Source organism: Phodopus roborovskii, unplaced genomic scaffold (assembly GCF_943737965.1).
Source record: "Phodopus roborovskii unplaced genomic scaffold, PHOROB, whole genome shotgun sequence".
NCBI classification, from domain to species: Eukaryota; Metazoa; Chordata; class Mammalia; order Rodentia; family Cricetidae; genus Phodopus; species Phodopus roborovskii.
In genome coordinates, this window is record NW_026126571.1 from 9,708,024 (window position 1) to 9,729,492 (window position 21,469).

The window sequence follows — 21,469 nt, forward strand, 5'->3', positions numbered from 1 at the left end:
TTGCCACCCACGTCAGTAGATAGGAACTGTAGCCCCATGAAGGAGGTGGCAGAGAGATAGAGCATCCTTGGATGAACAGATGTGGTGGTACCTGGACAAGACCTGGCCACTTTTCAGGCTTGGTTCCCCATAGCTGCCTATAAAATTTAGCTCCATACCTGATCTCCTGTGTGGGCTCTACCTAGCCCGATGTGCTACCAGAGTCGCTCGGGAAATGACGTGAAATTTGAGATGTGTTTTTTAGACAGCATTCAGAAATGCACCCTCCTAGCTGATCCAGGATGCCTAGAATTCCATAAAGATCAAGCCTTGTAATTTGGCTGGAGAGCTTGGAAGAGGCTCTGCCACCCATCTCTCAACCCAGAAATAAAATGGAATGTGTTGACACTATTAGGAATGTCCAAGAAATATTGGTTTTAATGGTCTTGTCTAGTATGCCACCAGGAATCCCAGTGTGGATGGATGTCTACTTCCTGATCTTCTGGTGGTTTATTTATAAGATCCTGTGAGGGCTGCTCTGAGGCTATGGATTTTCCATATGTACCAGAAACTTCCACAGTGAGCCTTCTAATGAATCCCCTGTATTGCAGATAAATATTCTGGGAGGATTTACACAGATTAAGATCATAGTAGCTGGCATCCTGTTGCACTGAAAACGCCTGATGCTCTGGGGTATAAAAGAAGGGCATAAACTGAGTACGGGATAGGGATGGGTGGGGTAGGGGGTAGGGAAGCTCAGTGGTGATGGCACACATGCCAAGGGTGTGTGAGGCCCAACGGAAAGAAAAGGCAGAACATTAGCGGACTGGATTCCTGGAGCTACCTTTAAATTAGACGCCCAAGCAGCAGGTAGAAACTGCAGTGTAATGGGTGCTTGTTTAGGGGCAGCTCTGCCTTCATGCTGACATCACCTGGGGAACAATTAAATGAGGCAGACTGTGAGGGCCCCGCCCTGGAACCATTGCAAGGCCAGGGGAGGAGGGAGGGGAGTCAGTGGCTTCATAACTCCTCCAGGCAGCCCTGATGTCTAGGGAGGACCGACAAACTGACTCTACTACAGAGCTTTCTCTCTGGTCAGCTGGAACCCAGATCTTCCTGTCTGTCCATAAAACTCTTCCACTCACCTATAAAGATGCCTGCTTTACAAAAGCAAATTCTCTACTCACTTGGTGTCCTGCTTTTCCCCTAGTAAGTGTCTTTGCATGTCTTTAACTGTTCACCTGCTCCTTGTTTAATAGCTTTCGGCCCCAGTGAGCATTCTTTCAGCTGTATTTTGCTCACATCTTTAATTATTTCCTCGGGATACATTCCTTGAGGTGGTACACCTTTCTTTGCAAGACTTGATACATGCCTCCAAATTGCACAAGAAAGGGCTTACTAATTCATTTTCCCACCAACAGGGCATCAAAAAGAGGAGTCAAAAAGGCCCTTGACAGCTCAACAGACTAAAAGTAGTTAACTCATTACTGAATTCATAGCTTCTTTATCTCAGGTTCTGCAAACAAATGGGAGTGGAACCTAGAGATTTTTCCAGATGGCTTGGTGCCTGGTCCAGAACATCTCTGCAGTCTCACAGACCAAGTTGGATGATCTGAGGCCTTTGTTCCCCATAGTTATTAGCTAGCATGCTCCCAGCGGGTACCCGGGGTTCGCCAGGGGGCAATGTGGAGCCATCATGCATCTTGAGAAGGCCTTCTGGTTTAGCCATAAGAAAATTTTGAATGACACAATGATTCTTTTGTTGAGTGTTTTATGACTTCTGCAGATTGGTGCTCATAACACTGATTTGCCTGCATTAGGAGTTCATCCTCCTCCAGTTGTTTTTATGTTCACCTTTGCGGGTTCTGGGAAATATCATGATCCCACCATAGCGGTTCCACAGTGGGGGCTCAGGACACCTGGGTTGTTCGTTCTCATTTCCTCTAGGCGGGTGGTCTCTGTGACCATGGTGGGGTAGCTCACCCTTTTTGTCTGAGGAAGGCCAGGATGGGCTGCAGGGGAGAGGGTATGCTCTGCTCTCTTCAGCACTAGCATACTGAAAGGGTTAAAGTTGGTCTTTGGATGAGATAGGACCGGGCTTGGTTACTCAGCTGTGCCATGTTCTTCCTATCACCGTGGGTGAGATGCCTGAAAGTAGCTTGGTGGTCTGCAGATTTTCTAAACAAAACAATCTACATCTCTCTATGCAGCCGCCGTGATGTCCTTCCCTTGACTCCTTAAATTTATGAATACATGTATGTACCAACTTACCTGTGTGAACACCACATACTTGCAGGTGCCCTGAGAGTCCAGAAGAGAGTGTCAGATCCACAGTAGTTACTTGAGAGACCCTGCTGTGCGATTGCTACACATTAATTAATTAATTAATTAATTGGTGTTTGTATATTCCTAGGCAATCCTCCCCTATACTTTAAATTATTTCTAGATTACTTTAAATACTTAAGAAAACAGTTAATTAACAATACAGAAAGTGGTATGTATGTGTGTTTGGTATAGATATAATCACTGAAGGAATTTGTCTTAGGGTTTCTATTGCTGTGAAGAGACACCGTGACCATGGTAACTTTTGCTTTATTTATTTACATTAGAAACAATCTTATTCCCCATGTCAATCCCGGTTACCCCTCCCTCCCATGCTCCCTGCCCCCCACTAACCCCCCATCGCACTCCCAGTCCACTCCCCAGGGAGAGTGAGGCTTTCCATGGGGGTCATCGACTCTTATAAAGGAAAACGTTTAATTGGGACTGGCTTACAGTTTGGAGGTTTAGTTGGTTGTCATCATGGTGGGTCGTGACGGCATGCAGGCAGACATGGTGCTGGAGAAGGAGCTGGAAATTGTATTTGGAAACAGATTATGATACCATTAACTGGAGATGGAAAGAGAGAGCCTCCCACGTGCTATGCGAATGCTCTGCCACTGAGCTCTACGCCATACAGCACAGGGAGCACAAACTTGTGAGCTCCCTGCTTTACCCAAATTCTGGAACTAAAGGCGTTCACATGGTTTCTGGCTCAATAAGTGGTGCTTGTTGTTTTTGTTTTTCTGAGACAGGGGCTAGCCTGGAAGTTGCTACGCAGACACGGCTAGCCTCAAATTCACAGAAAGCCTCTGCCTGAATGCTGGGATTAAAGTTGGGTACCACCACTCCCAGCCCCTCAGTAAATATTTAATGGAGGCTTACGCAGCTGCAGTGTTGACTGCTGATAGTGAAGCCGCCCGCCCGTTCCCCCAGCTTTCACTGGGAACCAACCAGGCCAGGGACAACCCCGGGAGTAGCCACTGATTGCTTTTGGAATGTGTTTCACCTAGGCTGGCGGAAACCTTTCCAGGAAGGAGTACTTAGGCCTCTCATTCCGTTACTCCTGAAATGCCCTCCTCTGGTCACTAAGCACTGATCACAGACAATGTGCAATGTCAAGTGCTGTGGTGAGCAGAGCACATACAAGCTTCCTGTCCCCAAAAAGCTTAGCGGGGGGGAAAGAGAAGAAACGCAAGCCTAGGAGGGACAGAGGCAAGAACACTAGGAAGCAAGTCATCCCAAGGTCAAGGCCAGAGATGGAAAAGATGCTTGAGCAGCCAGTAGACAGGACTTCCTGGCTAGCTACATGATAAACAGCGAGGAAGCCGGTGGAGGGCGGTGGCTTGGCCTTTAGGTGAGAAACAGTAGTCTCTGGGGGCTTTGTGTGAGCTTCTCTCAGTGCCTCAGGTTATCCTTACCAAGAATGTGCTGCCTGAACTCCGCCAGCCGACTCCAGTGTTATTTATTTGTACGATTTTCCCTCCCCCCTATACTATTGTGTTTCCCTTTAAACAAAGTCACTTTTCCTTACTTTTAAAGGCGGGGGAGCTGGCTGCCCTGGTGGTACTTACTGTAATCCCAGGTCTCAGAAGGTGAAGGTAGATTGGCAAGTTCAAGGCCAGCCTGGGCTACATAGTGAATTCCAGGTCAGTCTATGTGACTATGAAAACCCTAGCTCTAAACAAACATACATACATATATATGGCCAGCAAGGTGGCTCAGGGGATAAAGGTATTTGCCACCAAACCTGAGGACCCAGGTTCGATACCAGGACCTACGTGGTTGGAGGAAATAATTCCCACAAGTTATGCTCTGATGACCACATGGAGACTGTGACACATGTCTGTACATGTGGACATGCATACACAATAAAATGCAATTTAATTTTTAATAGGAATTATTAAGATATATATGTCCGACACACGCTCTGTGCCGGTGCCCTCAGAACCAGAATGGGGTGTTGGATCCCTGGAACTGGAGTTACAGATGGTTCTCAGCTGCCATGTAGGTACTGGAAAGTGAATATGAATTTGCAAGAGCGAGTGCTCTTAACCACTGAGCCATCTCTCCAGTCCTTAAAATATTTTACTTTCCTTGGGTGTTTTGCCTGCATGTATGTTTATCCGCCAGTGCGTGCCTGGTGCCCATAAAACCACAACAAAATTATATGGGTGCTGGGAATTGAACCTGGGTCCTCTAGAAAAGCAGTCAGTGCTCTTAACCACTGAGCCATCTCTTCAGCCCTTCTTAATTTTTAATTAAAAAAGTCATGTGTGTGTATGTGTGTGTGTGTGTGTGTGTGTTGGAACTTCGTTATAAGTAACCGTTTCCGGGAAATTAGAATTTTAGAATAATGTGCACACATATACTTCAGTAATTATTTCTGTTGGCTAGCTTCAGTCCTGGGGCCCAAACCCAGATCCTTGAGCATGCTGGACACTCCAGGGACTCACCGCGATGAGCATTCATTTCATGCAGTAAGAAGGCAATAGTGGTATATGTTGGATATACTGCACATGGAGTCTGATTTACAGCCTGGCCACCATCGATGTCCATTCCTTAGCCTTCTAGCTAGCCATCCTCTTTCCCGTGGCTCTCTTCAGGGGGAGTGCAGGAAGCTGTACTTCAGGCCCCTTTCTCAGGGGCCATGGCCCTGTGTAGAAGTCAGTGTTTTCTGGCCTATCGATAGAGACCTTTACCAGGACCGCGCACCTATGGAGGGATACCTTGGCACCAGGGGCAGGCTTTGCCGACAGTGTGGAGGGGACGGCCCCAGGAGCGCTGTTCGCTAGGAGCCAGCCCTCTGCTGCCTGGTGTTCTTTTGTGTTGTGTATTTTACTGGCCCCAGATAACTACTTCCTGTCCCCTATTGATTTTACACAGACCCTGCTTCCTTTCTCCTCAATACCTGGGATGTTTTCCAGCTCCTCCTCCCACAAGGGAAAATCCATAAACTTCAGAATTCCCAGGCCTGCTTTTGGTCACTGGACTCTGCAAGTTAGGACTGGTGTTTTTTTTTTTTTTTTTGCTTCTCTGTGAACACTTGCCCCCTTCCAAGAATGTTTCTGATTGTGCCAGCCAGGAAGGAAAGGTTCGTGGGGCCTGGTTCTCCCTCCTGCTTCTTTCCAGGTAGGGTGTCTATCGTCCACCATCAATTCGAAGTTGGAGAAAATGACTGAATCTCACAATGACTTTTTTCACCCGCTGTTAGAAAGCCACCTGGTATACTATGCTGAGCACCCCGAGGCCACATCAGGCAGAACTGGGAAGTATTTGCTAATCTGTTAGCAGCAGTGTCTAGCATGGACATGGAAAGATGGAAAGGGGTAGACCGTACCTGCGTCCTTGGTCAGTGCTGCAAGAATCAGGGTTAGGTTGACACTTCTAGAAAGCAAAAATGAGGTCCAGTACCCTTCAAGATAATCCCTAAAAGGGCAAGGCCCTGTACCCACCTGCTGTCTGTCACACACAGTTAGCAATGAGATTACAGACACCCATCATCACACCTGACTTTCTGCTGAGTTTCCTGCATCGTGACTGGTGATGTTTACTCCTGAACCACCAGGCCCATTTGTTTGGTTGTGTAGCTTGGAAGGGCGTTTCTAAAGGAAAAGTGGAAGAGGGCTGGCCGGTGTGGGCTGGTGCTTAAACTAGAAGTGTAGCCCAGTGGGTAGAATGTTTGCCTAGCATGCGCGCGCGTGTGCACACACACACACACACACACACACACACACACACACACACCCCGTCCTGGGTCCAATCCCCAGTACCACATAAACCAGGCCTGACTGCACATGTTTGCAATCCCTGGGAGGGGAGGAAAGAGGTTTGGGAACTCAGGCAATCTGCAGCTAGTAGCAAATATGAAAAAAATAAAACCAGAAAAGAGACTGGAGAGATGGCCCAGGGATGAAGCGAATCGCTGCGTGTGCAGAGGGACCCAAGTTCAGTTTGCAGGACCTGCACTGGGCAACTACAACACCCTATAGCTCCAGCATCAGAGGCCCAGTGTCCCTCTGTGATCTGTGAGGTACCTGGGCACACACTCACACACACACACACTCATACACACTCACACACACTCACATACTCACACACTCACATGCACTCGCACACACTCATATACACGCATACTCACACACTCATATACACGCATACTCACACTCACACACACATACTCATACACGTGTACTCACACACTCATACACGCATACTCACACTCACACACACACTCATATACACGTGTACTCACACACTCATACTCACACTCACACACACTCATATACACGCATACTCACACACACTCACATACTCACACACTCACATGCACGCGCACACACTCATATACACGCATACTCACACTCACACACACATACTCATACACGTGTACTCTCACACACACTCATATACACGCGTGCTCACACACATGCACGCACATAATTCAAATTCAACTTTTAAAGAGAAAATACAAAAACAGCCAACAACAAAAACAGGTTGCCACCCCAAGGTTCTTCATAGTCAGGCAACTGCTGCAATGGCCGCCCAGCACCAGACAGGGCACGCACGCTTCCAGAAGTGTCCAGAACCCAGAGGGAGGTGTCTGCTGCCAGAAAGAATCAGTACGATGTGTTAAAGTAGATTTTGAGGTTTCTGATTGAGCAAGCTAAGGGCACAAATCTGGGGGTGAAAATTATTAGCCGAAGATTACTTTTTATAGCTCCATTTCCTGCCATGACTGTGTAATATGTGGTCCTTTTTTAAGGGGAGGGGAGAGTAGCTGAAGCAAAGTATAAAGACAAAACAGATTGCCTGAGATGCTGAAAACTCGGTGCTGGCATTTTAGTGAGTGTCCGTTCAGCTTTTGTTAACTGGCTTTTCTCCTGAGCATTTCGTCCAGGACACTTAGTTAGGTCAGCTGGTGGAGCAGAAGGCATTCAGAACCTGCAAACACCCGCAGGGGGCGGAGGGCGGGGCACTTCCGGCGGGAGGCGTGTCTCCGCAGAGCTACCTGGTGAGCAGGGGCCTGGCAGCTGCCCATGCTAGCCTTCATTAGGGCTGTAAAGTCATCCAAGGCCTTGCAAAGATGCAGTGTCTACACGGCTGCAGTGTCTGGCGTGCAGGGAGCCGCGGCCCGTGTAAATCCCTCTCCTCCGCTGCCTCCTCCTCCTCCGTTTTCCTCTCTCCTCCGGACTCTTGTTTTCCGTATTCTTCCTCTTCTTTTTCATTTCATCTCCAACTCCTCCCCTTCCCCTTCCCTTCTTTCTCTCGTCCTCTCCTTTTCTCTTCCTCTGTTTTCTTCCTCTCTCGTACCCCACAGTCCAAGCCCGAGTGTTGGCAAATCCACCCTCTTCTCCCTAAGTGAGGGTCAGCCAGTGAGGAAGCCACGCAGACCCCTCCTGAGGAGTCCGCCCGCTGTGCCCACACTCCCCGTTCAGCCTGTGAAGTCCTCCGCCTGCACCGCCTGTGCAGTGCTAAGTCCCAGCCTCACTTACTATACCGAGAGAGATACTCAGCACAATGCCGGCTCCGTGCTGGTTTTGCCTACAGTTTGGCAAAGGCCAGAACATTTCGCGCCCCGCCCCGTGTGGATGGAAGTGTGGAGAGAGAAACGTTGCCGAGGGTGCTTTCCTGAAGCCTTCCTGAGTCTACACACGCATACATTGTTCTAATTCCCCTCTCGACTAGAAATATGTCCCGCGACCCCTGTACTCACAGGGGTCAAGTGATGGTGCTCATCAAGACAGGGGGCGTTCCCTGCAGGAAAGGAGCAAGAACACAGTGACTTAGCTGTCGTCCTCAACCCCTGGGCAAGAGCACACATGGACCAGTTCTCCCCTGTGTGGCTAGAAGAAAAAGGCGAGGGCCGTATGTGAAGGCAAGGGCTGACGGTGAAGGGCGGGAGCCGGCCGACGGGCTCTACACCTAGGGGCCAAGGCAGCTGTCCTCACCTGAGGAAAGAGGTGTGGACAGTGACAGAGTGTGGACCACAGGACAGCTGGTGTGAGGGGCGGTCAGCATAAGGAAAAGGAAGGCCGACGCTCTGTGCTTCTCTATTGCACATTCATGGTCAAGCGCCCAGTGCAGAAGTTGCTCGGGTCCGGAAGCCCCAGGTCAAAGCCAGGCAAAGGCGGGTGAAACCCAGAGAGAGAGCCGTAGGCTACAGAAATAAGGACACGGAAGCAGGCTCAACATTGGCGGATTCATCCATTCACTTTGAAACAGGGTCTCAGTATACAACAGTGGTGTTGAACTTGGATTCTTCGAGGCCTCCATACTGTCACCACACCCAATGGGCTTTGCTCCAAGGGCTCCCTGGTCTAGGCAATCAGAGCATCCATGCCTGGTGCTCAAAGGAGGAGACAGCTGCAGAAAGATGTACCTGCAGCTGTTCAAGTCTCCATGACTACCTCAGGCCCAGTCACCCAGGTACCACATGTACAGCTTTCTAGCCAGCTATGAATGGAGTCAATAATTCTCCAAGTCAGAACAGGCCAAAGAGCTCCGCACCCCTGCCTACCAGCAGTGGTGTGTGGCCAGCCAGTTGGTACCAGGCCAACTAATAGCATCTTTTCCTGCTGCTTACCGTGACTCACTACGGTCCCTCCAGACCAGCTGTGGTGGGGATGTTCACACCACAGGTCCCACAGACGATACACGGCAACTTCGGTGTTGGACTTGAGCTTTTGCTTAGGAGGCAGCAGTAAGAGTTTACTGGGGCACCACTGAATGGGAGCTCTTCCCCAAGAGGTCGAGGGACAACTTGGGGCATATTTACTTCCTCCTACCACACAGATTCCTGATACCTAACTCACGCCATCAGGCTTGGAGTAGACATGTCTACCCGCAGAGCCACCTCGCCAGTCCATTTCCTACATTTTCTTAAATACCCAGCAATCTCTTGGTCCTCTCCACTGTGACTGCCCCGTGTTATGAGTTGTTTTCCTGCAGATCTAGTCCCACCACCATCAGCCCCGCTGGAGCGGTTGATCCACCAGCCTAGTGGCTGATCTCTGTAGGCGAGAACACTTTTTTGTCCTGAGACGTAAGCTTCCCCCGGATCAGGTTGTGAGCGGTGTTCAGCCGGCATACCTGATTTACTGAGCACCTTGACATGCCTTTGTTTGTTTTGAGCTGTTTTTCCTTCTCCGGGAGGCCATCTGGCCCAGGCCTTGTCTTTAGATTGATAGAATAGAACACTGCTGGTCTGTAGGTGAGGTGGGGGCCTAGGCCTCTGGAGCTCCCCCTTTTCCCAAGAGAGCAGCTTTCCAAAGCAAACCGTAGCTCAAGTTGTGGTAGGAGAAAGCGCAAGATGGTCTGGAATGGGGGACACAAATAATTGCAGGTCACTTGGGACAAGGTGGAGCGTGCCCGGTTGTACCAGAAAAGTGAACCCTACTGGCCCACGTGCATGCGTGCGTGCACGTTGCTCCATTCGGAGGCCCGAAGAAGGGTCGAATGCCCTGGAATTGAAGTTAGGGAGATTATAAGCTGCCTGACACGTGTGCTGACATCCAAACTCAGGTCCTCTGGAAGGACAGACAGCAAGTTCGCTCTCTGCTGAGCCATCTCTCCAGCCCCAGAGTGTGATTTTATTGTATTTTTTTAAAAAAAGCAACTTTTCCACAGAAAATTATCTATTGTATCAACTATAGAAGTAGCTTATTATAAATCCCGATGGACTTACAAATACAAACTGAATTTATTTTGGGGGACCTCAGGAAGGACGGTGGCCTTCTGCACTGAGGTGTAGAACAAAGAGGTTGTGTTTGGGACTTAATGCCGTCCAGTATGTTTGTGCAAATGTTTAAAGCCACTGTGCAAAGAAAATACGAGGTATGGGACTGCAAGTATGAGGTCTGATTTTTCTTTTCTTCTTTCCTTCATTACCCTTCTTCAGTTGTTGCTGGAAATTAAATATTTTTTTCCACTTGGGGAGCTATTTTTGTCTTCTTGCTGCTGAGACTGATTGTTCAGGGTTGGTGTATTTTCCTTTGTAAAATATTTACTTATTCTTGGTGTGTGTGAGTGTATGTATACCACATGCATACATAAGGTCAGTGAGGGCATAGGATCTCCTGGAACTGGAATTCTAAGTGTTGTGAGACCATGCAGGTACTAGGAACTGAACACAGGTCTTCCGCAAAAACAGCAAGTGCTTTTAACCACGGAGGCATCTCTCCAGCTCCCAGAATTGGTGCATTTTTAACCATAATCTGTGTGTGACAGATAAAGGACCATTCTCCCAGACCCTGGGGGGGGGGGAGGGCTGGAGTTACAGGTGTGAGCCACTAGCCCTGATTAGATAATGGGTCTTAAGCAGACTTCTAGGAATCAGCAGGGTTGGGCAAATAGACTCCATGCAGCCCCTCCAAATCCTAGCAGTACGAAACCAGTCATTGAGTAGCAAAGGTCAAGTGCTCAAAAGCGAATCGAACAATAGTGGGCCATACTTCTAATGCCAGCAGCTTGGAGAACATAGTGAGACACTGTCTCCCTCACCCCCCAACCCCGACCCTCAGAAAAAAGGTGAAACCATTTCTTCAAAGGGCACTGCACCAGACTGGCCATCCCAGTCTGTTGGGTTGACAAACGGACTTAACACAATTGTCATGATGAAGTGGGTTAGGGTTTATGATTGCTGTCGTGGCTTGAAAGTGAAATGTCTCCCCACAGACTCCTGCATTTGAACACTTAGGCCCCAGCTGGTGGCGAAGGGACCTTTGTGATGTGGCGTCTACCTGGTAGAGGTCTATCACCTAGGGTGGCCTTGAAGGGTGTACCCACCTCTGGGTCCAGTACCTCCTGCTGCCCAGGACTCTGCCATACCTTCCCCACCCATGAAGAACCCAAACAGCCCTGTAACTGAGCCCAAATGTCTCCCCTGTTGCAGACGTGAGACACATAACTGAACAGGCATGACCCATGAGGAGCCCAGAAGACGAAGTCTTCAAACAATACCCATCCCTCATTGTGAGTTCTAGGGACATTCCAAGCGCACCTGGGCCAGTGCGGGTAACTGGGTTGTTAGAAGGTAGCCTTGGGTCTGGGATTTGAGCGAAGTTAGTTTCTCACAGGTAAAAGATGCCATATTGCGGGACCAGCAGAACAAAACAGGATACTCAATTCCAGCAAGAGGTTACAGATAGCTGGTGTTGAGACAGTGAAGGTTGGCTGGCTTGTTGATTTTATCCCTGGACCACTGAATACAGCTGGTGTGGAGTCTTAGCAAGGGACAGACTGTTGATGTTTTGATGTTTTGTAGGTAGTACAGGTACAGTGGTTTGATGAGGGGCAGTTAGCTCATCCACTGCGGAGAAATTATTCCTTGCTCCACATTATCCAAATGTTGAACAACTTCACATGGACAACTGCCTTTAAAAAGAAGAGGAAGGGCTAGGGCGGGACGGCGGCTCGCTGGGGGCCGTGTCTGCCATGCATGAGGGCCAGACTTCAGAACCCATGAGGCTTAGCGTGGTAACTGGTGTATATATTAACTGGGGAAGAGCAGAGACAAGAGCTCACCAGTCAGAACACTGGCTCAGTAGACCAGCTCCACATCTCAGGGAGGACCCATGTCTCAAAAAGTCAAGGCCATCTGCTCCCGAAAACAGCACCCAGCGCGCGCGCGCACACACACACACACACACACACACAGCTGGGTGTGGCAGAGCATACCTGTAATACCAACACCGGTCCTCAAGAGACGGAGCCACGTGGGTTATTCGGAGCTGGAGACAAACCTAGGCTACATAGTAAAACCCGTGTTTTGAGAGATCTCACTGTGCTTGGAGCCATATTTGGTGTGTGTGGGGGGGTGCCTCGGTCTTGTCTCCTAGTGACAGCATCTGTGGTATCCTTTGAGGCAGCCTTAGCAATCCTTGGACTTTACTCAAGAGAGCCCTCGTTTAAGGTCACAGGAGTCACTGTTACTAATGGGGACCAGAGAGGTTTGCAGGGTCGCTCTCACCCGGAAAGCTGGGACAGACTCTGTCCTCTGCCTGTGTCCACAGAAGTGGAGGGCTTCCGGGAACCGTAGTTCAGGGTATGAGAGTTTCCCTTTTCCTCCCACTTGGAGTGCTCTCCTGGGAGCCTTGCTGTGGGTTCTTTCTGTGACAAGAAGCCTTGGTTTTTCTCTAGTGCTCAGACCTAGAGAAAGGGTTTTTTCAGAGAGCATTGAACAGACACTGGACATGTCTGCGAGTTCCGTGTACATGGAGGGAGGGGGAGGGGGCCTGCCCGGCATAGGGGCCCTGGCTACTTTCTGGGAGCCTGAGGGTTAATCTCCATAGCTCATTGGCAGCTCTGCCTCTGTCCAGGGCATGCTGGGATTTCCTCCCAGCTGTTTTACATCATGAAGATTTGTGTGTTGGGGAAATTCCAGGGCACAGCTGCAATTAATCTGCTGCAGGGTCTCGAGCAGAGTGGGGATTGTGTAGGACAGGTCTCCGCCCCACTGCAGGAAAAAGGGCTCTAGCCTCTAGGGAACATCCTTCAGAGGGACCCTTCCCCAGGCCCAAGTCCAGCGGAAACAGTCCACCTGGCCGAGTACTTAGCCCAGGAAAGCACTCTGGGAAGGACTGAGAATCAAAAAAAAAAAAAAAAAAAAAAGACAGCAGAACATTGAGAAAAAGAGCAACCCTTGTTAGAAATATCACCCAGGGGAGAACGGCTTTTGTCCGCCTTTACTTAGGAATGTGACACCCAGTTCAGCATTCCACAGAAAAGTACAAGAAAAAGCAAACCCCGGTGGCCTCTTAGGGTTTGCCCGGGGAATGCAGAAGTGCTCCCAGGTAGGAGAATCAGTCACTATGGATGCTTCTCACGAATGAGTCAAATCAGAAACCCCATGACCATTTTTGGTGGATGCTGAGTGAGTTCAATGTCTGTTCCAATGAGAACAATGTTAACAAGGTGAAGGCGTTTGCCAGGGCTGGGAGGTAGATCTGTCGTTAAGCGAGCTTGCTGCAGAGCCATGAGGAGGAGAGTTCAAATCAGCAGCATCCATGTTAACAACAACAAAAACATCTGGAGTCTGGGGCTGTGGCTCAGCGCATAGAGGCACTTACAAGCCTGGGGACCCAGCCCAGAGCCCGTGTATGGAAGAAGGGAGCCAATTCCACAAAGTTGACCTCTGGCCTTCACATGCAGCACACATACAGACCTGGTCTCTCTGGGTAGCCTTAGCTGTCCTGTAGACCAGGCTGGCCTGAAACTCACACAGAGATCCGACTGCCTCTGCCTCTTGAGTACTGGGATTAAAGGTGTGTGTTACCACCACCCGGCTGATAAATAAATACATTTTTAAAAATTTAAGTTGAGCGCGGCCACATGTGCCTCCGTGGCCTGAGTGCTGTGATGGGCTGAGTTAGGGAGATCCCTAGGGCTTGTTGGTTGCTAATCTAGCTCTAGTGTAGTAAGCAATCCTGTCTCAAGAGAATAAGAAGGCAAGATACCAGACACATCCCCCTCTGGCCTCTATGCACGGTGCACACCCATTCACACATGCACACGTAAATGTAAACATAAGTTTGTATTGCATTTATTTATTTAGTGCGAGTCTGGCGTGTGGGTGGGAGACTGTGGAGCATGTGTGTGGAGGTCAGAGGACAGCTTTCAGGGACCAGTTCTGTCCTTCCACCATGTAGGTCCCAGGGATCAAACTCTAAGTTGTCAGGCTTGGTGACAAGGGCCATTACCTACTGAAACTACTTGATGCATCCCTCCCCCCTTTAAAAAAAAAAAAAAAGATGCATTCTAAACCTCAGACTCACTGTACTTAACCACAAACCAGAACAGCAGAAGGCTAGGTCCTCCAGCACTTTCCAAGGTTCTGTGACAAAGGGAACTCTCTAGGCCCTTCATATGTGTGGCGAAACACGGTAGCAGATTGGAGCAGCGTGTGTAAGCTGGCGGGGGGCATGCGTGGCCCTTCCTGTCGCTGCATTTGGAAGAGGCCCTTTTGTCATAGACAGCTCTCTAGAGTAGCTGGCACTGTTGCTCAGCCCAACAGTTGCATTGATGTTTTGAAAACCCGGAGCTTTGCCTTTTCAATGGCCATCCCGGGGGGAGGGAGGGTAGACGAACCAGGCTATGAGCACATCAGCTACACTCATGCCCAGCTGTGATACGCTAGTCATAAGCTTGAGCCTCCGGCAGCTTTGTTGAATAGAGCTTAGATAGGGCTTGGCGAAACCTGTTTTAATTTGTCCACACACCATTATTGTGCCCAGAGCCTAAGCTCAGCTACACGTCACTTAATCCCCACAGACATGCTCCACCCATGTGCAATGACCCCCAGGATAATTGTGGGGCCGACCTCTCATGGGAAACACTGCCAGCAAGCGCTTTCTTGGCGCTGGAGAGACGTCTCAGTCTTAAGAGGCTGCGTCTCTCGCACAGGACATGAGTTTACCTCCAGCACCCACAGGATCATGGCTCACACAACCGCATGTAATCGCAGCCCCAAGGGACCAACACCCTGACTGCTGGGGTACACCCACACACATGTGCACAACACACAGAGACACAATTAAAATTAAAAGTAAGCAAACCTTTTTTTTTTTTTTTTTTTTTTTTAAATAAAAGAGCGTTCTTTCCACGGGTCATGATCTGGGCATTCAGAACTATGCAGACGCCTGCGTATTCCTGGTGCTGATGTGGGCACTACAATGCTCTTGCGTCCTCTTGCCCTGATTCACAGGAGGCATTTTAGAATTCCCTGTGCCGCAATCTAAGTCCTTCTGCTCTTCAGTGAGCCTTAAAGTTCAGCCATGCATCATCCTCATAACTATCTTCAAAATCCTAGAAAGGAGACCAGGGAGATAAATAGCTCAGGCTTAAAACACGTGCTACCCAAGTATGAGAACCAGAGTTTGGAATCCCGGCATCCATGCAAAAGCTGTGCCTATGTAGTGGCCCAGCTGCAACCCCAGCCTTTAGGAGGCAGAGATGGGATCCAGCAAGCTCTGGGTTCAGTTGTGAGAGCCGACCTCAGCAAATATATTAGGTGACGAGCAATCGAGGGCGCCTGATATCACGAGACTCAGACAAAGAGCGATCGTGCAGGACAGTCTGGCTTTCTACACAAGCACACACATGCATGCACATCCATAGAAACACACATGTACACCACATACAAGGAAAAAAATTTAAGTTGAAAAAAGAGAACTAATGTAGTACTCCCTTCCAAAACAATTCTCTGCCAAAATGGTTCTCTGCCGTCTTTCCCCAGGCATGGACTCAAGACTGTTACCAGCTAAGCTTCTCAGTTAAAATTAGCATGTGAGCGGCATAATGGCACATGCCTGTGACCCCTGCATGGGGCACTAAGGCACTGGAAGCCCTAGGCGGATACCTCATCAGTCAGATAAAGCGCCCGGAAGTCAGAGCTCTTACTCTGTCAATGTGTGGTGAGGTGGAACTCTTTACCAGGAATGTATGTGTGGTAATGGGTAATGACTTGCATATACAGACCTCCACATCCTCACTGGCAAGTGAGATGAGCCTTCGAGAAAATTTAGTGACTGCAGGTTTCCTCCTCGGTCGCTAGAATAGAGGCAGCCCCACCCCTGGCCCACCCTGGGCACATTTGGCAAAGTCTGAAATATTTCTGTTCTTTTCTTAATGCCTATAAGCTGTGTGTGTGTGTGTGTGTGTGTGTGTGTGTGTGTGTGTGTGTGTGTGTGTACATCATCTACATTCAGTGCCTGTATCAGGCAGAAGAGGGCATCAGATCCCCTAGGTCTGAGGTACTGGCCGTCATAAGCTGCCATGTAAGCGTCTGGATCTGAATTTGGGTCTTCTGCGAGAGCAGCACATGTTCTGAATGGCTGAGACATCTCTTCATACCTGACGCTGAAACATTTCTGGCTGTCAGGAGAGGGTGGGGGGCTGCGGAGGCCGGTGTGGTGCTGGTGTGTGAGGGCAGCGCCCTCCTCAACAGACTCATACATCTCAGTGTGTCAGCCGTTCGCCAGTGGGGAACAACAGAAGCCAGCTGTGCGAGACAACCCCAAAGGCCGCCCAAACATTGCCCCAGACAAAATTCAGATTGTTTTGACCCACCCCAGTATGATTTTAAAGCTATCTCTGGGACAGCCAACAAGCTCGTGTGTTTTTGTGGCTCAATGGGAAAGCAGGCCGTGGTAGACCTGATGGATGTTGAGAGTCCCCAATCGCAGTTCATGTTAAGGTGATATAACGAGGCATTTCCCTTTAGCATCAGATATTTCTTATTCCAGTTTTGTGAACTGGAAGATGTTTGGTACTCGGTACTGGCTTCCTCAAGCCACCACCATAGCACATCGGTGTCCTTATTTCCATTCAGCCTCTGGGGGTGGGGGCGGCAGATGGCAAAGGACTGGGCAAGTCCCTCAGAACAGAGGAGTACTGGACGCTGGGACAGTGGAAGGGGTCATGATGGGCTGAGGGCATCCCACTGGATGAAATGTTTGCCATGCGAGCATTAAGGACCAGCGTTCAGATCCCTGGCACCCATGTAAATAACAGGTAAGCATAGATGGCCCACCTTTGACTGCAGGGCTGGGAAGGTGAGCCCAGGAACAAGCTAGTTAGCTAGTCTGGACAGCTCCAGCTTATCTCCATGAATAAAATAGAGTGTGACTGAGGAAGACTCTGCCCTGAGGTCAGCCTCATGCTCTCCCACGTGCACGCACACACACAGAAAATATGTTCCTGGTCATAGAATAGTGAAAGCAATGGGTCTTAAACTAAAAGGGAATAATAAAAATCCTAGGCTCAAGTGTTGATGCAGTTGGCCTGTATCTTTAGCCTATGCTTACAGCTGCTGACTCACCCAAGATCCTAGGCTCGTGCCCTTCCTGCTACTAGAAGGGCTGGGTTCTTTGAGTGGGTGTGTTTTGGTTTGTTTTATTTTTTTCAGTAGTGGGTTCTCACCTTCCACTCGCTGGGGCGGAATCTTTCTTGTTTCTGCTGCTGCTCTGAGGACTATAGGCTGACCGGCCATTCAAGCTTCCAGGAAATTCTCTCTGTGCTTCCCATATTACAGCAGGAATGCTGGAGTTATTTGTGTGTGCTTCTCAATGCCTTTCCAGCTCTATTTGCTTTTTTTTTTTTTTTTTTTTTTTTTTGAGACAAGGTCTCATGTAGCCCAGACTGGCTCCAAACTTTCTTAGGTGATGCCCTTGAACATCTGGTCCTCCTGGCTCCAACTCCCCAGAGCTGGGATTACAGGCATGCATTACCACTGTCAGTTTGTGTATGGAGGAGCCAACCCAGGGCCTCATGTATGCTAGGAAAGCACTTTGCCAGCCTCAGCTACATCCATAAACCTTGTAGATAGGTTTCTGAAAACTTGGCCCTACCCAATTCCTTCCCGCCTGTAGGCAACTGCTGCTCCCTCCCCTGTGAAATCCAAGAACAATGCTGACCTAAAAGCTCCCTTCAGCCTCTGCACATCCTTCTGAGCCTCCCCTCCCTTGCAGAACTCTAGTCCCAAACTAGTGTCAAGAATTCTGCGCAGACGCCGAGTCGCTGGTCGGGTGCCCAGAAGCACCTTGTCAATGTTGACTCTAGGACAACATGCTTGCTTTTGCTCCTGGCAAAGACTAATGGTTTGCTTATGAACATAATAGCTGCCATTTATCAAACATCTCCCACGTGCAAGACAGCGTTCAGTCCCCGACGTGATTCCGTTCCTGTTAACAGTCTGTAAAGTTAGTCAGAATAGCATGCCCTACAGGTGACAAAACAAGACTCCAAACTGTTAAGTCATTTGTCTTGGGTCACAACCTACATTGGTTGAGTGAGAGACACCTTCCTGTCAACTGTGCCATGCCGATGCTAAGGAGCATGTGTGCATGACTGTGTGTACATGGGTCTGCAGAGATTCCTCCCGTCCACCAATAATGCATGGCAGACGGTGGGGTGCCAGGTGATCATACTTTCCAAGGTTAAGAGACATCAGTGAAAGGCCAGCGTCCATGAGTGTAGTACACACCTATAATCTGAGTACACCAGTTTTATAAGCAAGGAGATCGCCGCAAATCCAAGGCCCAGCCTGGTCTAAATTGTGAGTTCCAGGCCAGCCATGATTATATAACAAGACTCCACTTCAAACAAACAAAAATAATTACTTATGACCCATGATTGTGGGGCAGGTGAGATTTTTTTGGTGGACAGATCTTATATATGCTAGACTGGCTTCAAACTTGTTATGTAGCTGGGGATGACCTTGAACTTCTGATCCTCCCAAGTGCTGAGATTTCAGGTACCAACATGGGCCACGTATGTGGCGCTGAGGGCTTTGTGGATGTCCTGCCCAGTCCCGTGCTTTATCGATTGTTTACCACTCCCGCAAGTGTGTTGCTAAGGGAACGTCATCATTGATGCTGCAGGGGATGGACCAGGCAGGCTCTCCCTTTGGGAATCTGCTCTAGGATGATTTGGATGATTTGCTGTATTCCATACGGAGAGTAAAGAAAGCTTGGGCCTCGGGGATAGGTTCTTTGAAGGTGGTGGTCATGTTGGAATGTATCCATCCCCTCCCTCACTTAAAGTCCAGCTGTGTTGCTTGTTGTCTTGTCTCTGGTTATGGGATGGTGGTAGGGGAGTGGCTTTACGGCTGTGCCGTATTAGAATCCCGTGGCAAGAGAGGTATGCCCCGTCCAGGGCCTGTGGGCCTGTAGCTGCAGGCCTTGCACTTAGCTGGTGACCTCCCTGCCGGCCCTTTCTATGCTTGTCTTGGTGCTTGAGAGATGTCATCTCAACCTGCATCATGTTTTCTGTCCCCCGTGCAGTACCTGCAGATGAAATGGCCCCTCCTCGATGTCCCCACCAGTGCTACAGTCAAGGACACAAGGTCACCGTCTCCAGCACACTTGGTGAGTCTGTCTTACCAGCCCGGGCCCCCGCCCCTGCAGAAGCTTCCTAAGTCTGCCGAGCTAAGATTGCTGACGAGGGCGACTTAACGGAGGAAGGGTTTGTCAGGCTCACAGTTTGGTGGGAGTGGCTATCTGGTGGGGAAGCAGGAGGCCGGTTACTCTGCTTCCGCTATCAGGGAGCGGAGAGTGCTGGATGCTGGTGCTCAGCTCACTTTCTCCTTTCCGTTCAGTCTGGGGATCCTGCTCGTTGGATGGTGCCTCCCACATTCCGGGTGAGTCTTCCCTCCTCGGTTAAATCTTTCTGGAAACACTCTCACAGACACACCTGGAGGGCGTTTCCATGGTGATTGTAAATCCAGGCAAATTGACAATGAAGATTAACCCTCACACTGTGTGGGCACAGACAGGGGTTAACAAAGACGTTATGTCTTAGACAGCCTCACCTTTCTGCCCACCTCTGTGCACGTAGGCGTGCGCGCCACCTGGAATGCTTGATTGAAGACACGTGGCCCTGACCATTAACCCCACTTCCTCCTGGACACCTGCTCCAAAGCCTTCTCCACTTCCTACGAACAAGGAGTCCTTTCTGTCCAGTTGGTGTTCATTTCAGAACACCTCCTCTTCTCCCCGGAGCTGCAAGGCTGTAGTTAAAGAGGCTGTTCTCCACCAGCTGTTTCAGGGAAGCATCCATTAAAACACGCACAGTGGCCCCTCAGCACAGCTGTGCTGACCTTGGCCTTCGGAGGAAAGGGAGCAAGTCCCGGGAGACAAGAACAGTGGGTTCCCAGCAGGGCTCCTCACCTCCTGCTGACACAGGACTGAAGTCCAAAGCATATAAAAAATGATGCTGGAATAGAACCGTTGCTTTCCATCTTCCAGGCAGCAACTAAGGCTCTAAGTGGTTGCCTGCCACAGTATCTGGTGACTGTCCTGTCCAGTGAGTCTCAGGGTCATAGAGGACCGTTAGCTGTCTCAACCTGTCCGTTTTACAGACGGGAGGCTAGGGCTTCCTCACTGCAGCCATGATAGCAGTAAAGCCTGAGGAATCCTTAGTGAATTTTAAAATGAGCTCCCATGTTGCCCTCACGTTCCCCTCTCTCCACTCTTGTTTTACAGCAAATCCCAGACATTACTTTCTCACACCGGCTGTTTTAAGATAGACTCATAACCCTTGCTCATTAAAAGCTTAGGGGGGTAGCTGTGAGGAAGAAGAGCATAGAGGTGCGGTGGACTTGTGTGGTTTTCAGCAGTCACGGGACCAGCTTAGAGTGGTAGAGCCCTTGGTGGTTTGCAGCGTGACGTCATGTGCGCCTCTCAGATGACTGCCACAGCCTTCTGAGCTGTGGGACAGGAGTAACATGTAGGGCAGAACCAGCCACCCAGGGTAGGCTGTCCTACCACACGCAAGGACCTGGTGGCAGGTTCTGCATCTTGTCACCAAAGCACTGAACAGTTGTGTCGTGAATGGGCCCTTGTGGTTGTTCTGGTCCCCGAGGTCCTATCTGGGATGGTGAGCATGAGGTACAGGTGCCCTCTAGTGGCGTGAATCAGTCAACACAGCGACGGACCTTCAGTCCTAATCCACTTAGCTCTCTTTCAGCTGCTTCCTCTCTGCTTACCCTCGCCCATTCTGTGGTGCCCTGGAGCCCCCTGCAGCCGACCCCAAAATGTAGGGGCTTGCCACCCTCTCTCCTGTCCAGAGACCTAGCTTTTCACAGATTCCTTTTCAGGGACATGGTTTCCCTTTCTAACCTAACACGCATTTCCGGATGTCCCGTCCCCCCGAGAGCATCACCTACTTGCCTTCTGACGTCCCAGCTTCCCATTCTTGCTGTCACACCTTCCCTGTGACCCCGTGCAGCCTGGCTCAGCTCTGACAGCTCAGCTCCTCGCTCTCTAGGCACCTCCGAGGTGACAGGTGACGTTTGCCAATGGCGGCCACCTCTCACCTCACCTCCTTCGTTCCAGGACACAATCACTGTAATACTGGCTCTTGGCCTTTCTCTCCCTAGTCCCTTTCCCCCAAATAAACCGGCTGCTCGTGGCCTTCTTGGGGTGACAGAAAATTGTATGAAGTTTCCTAAACTCTCGGGGAGCGTCTTGCAGTTGCAGCTGCCAATCATCTATCCACTGCAGACGAGTGTCTGGATATCATATCACTGCACGGGAGGGAAGCAGACAGCCCTTGCTTTGTCTGAGAGCAGAGAAGCATGGATTGTTGGGACATACCGCTTTGTAGATGGCGTACTGGACTATTTTCCCAGCAGATTCCATATTATCATACTCAATCATCTAATATTGCAAAG

At 49.8% G+C, this 21,469-nt stretch overlaps 1 protein-coding gene across 2 annotated transcripts in view; it reads left to right on the plus strand.

Annotated features, from left to right (window-relative positions):
- Positions 1-21,469, plus strand: part of Tcf7l1 (transcription factor 7 like 1) — a 155,052-nt gene that overhangs the window by 114,120 nt on the left and 19,463 nt on the right. The window contains exons 4-5 of one of the 2 annotated variants that reach the window (XM_051202857.1): positions 19,080-19,163; positions 19,394-19,435. In XM_051202857.1, the coding sequence (XP_051058814.1) occupies positions 19,080-19,163; positions 19,394-19,435 (126 nt within the window). The remainder of the gene's footprint in view (positions 1-19,079; positions 19,164-19,393; positions 19,436-21,469) is intronic. The other variant, XM_051202858.1, reaches the window with a different exon arrangement.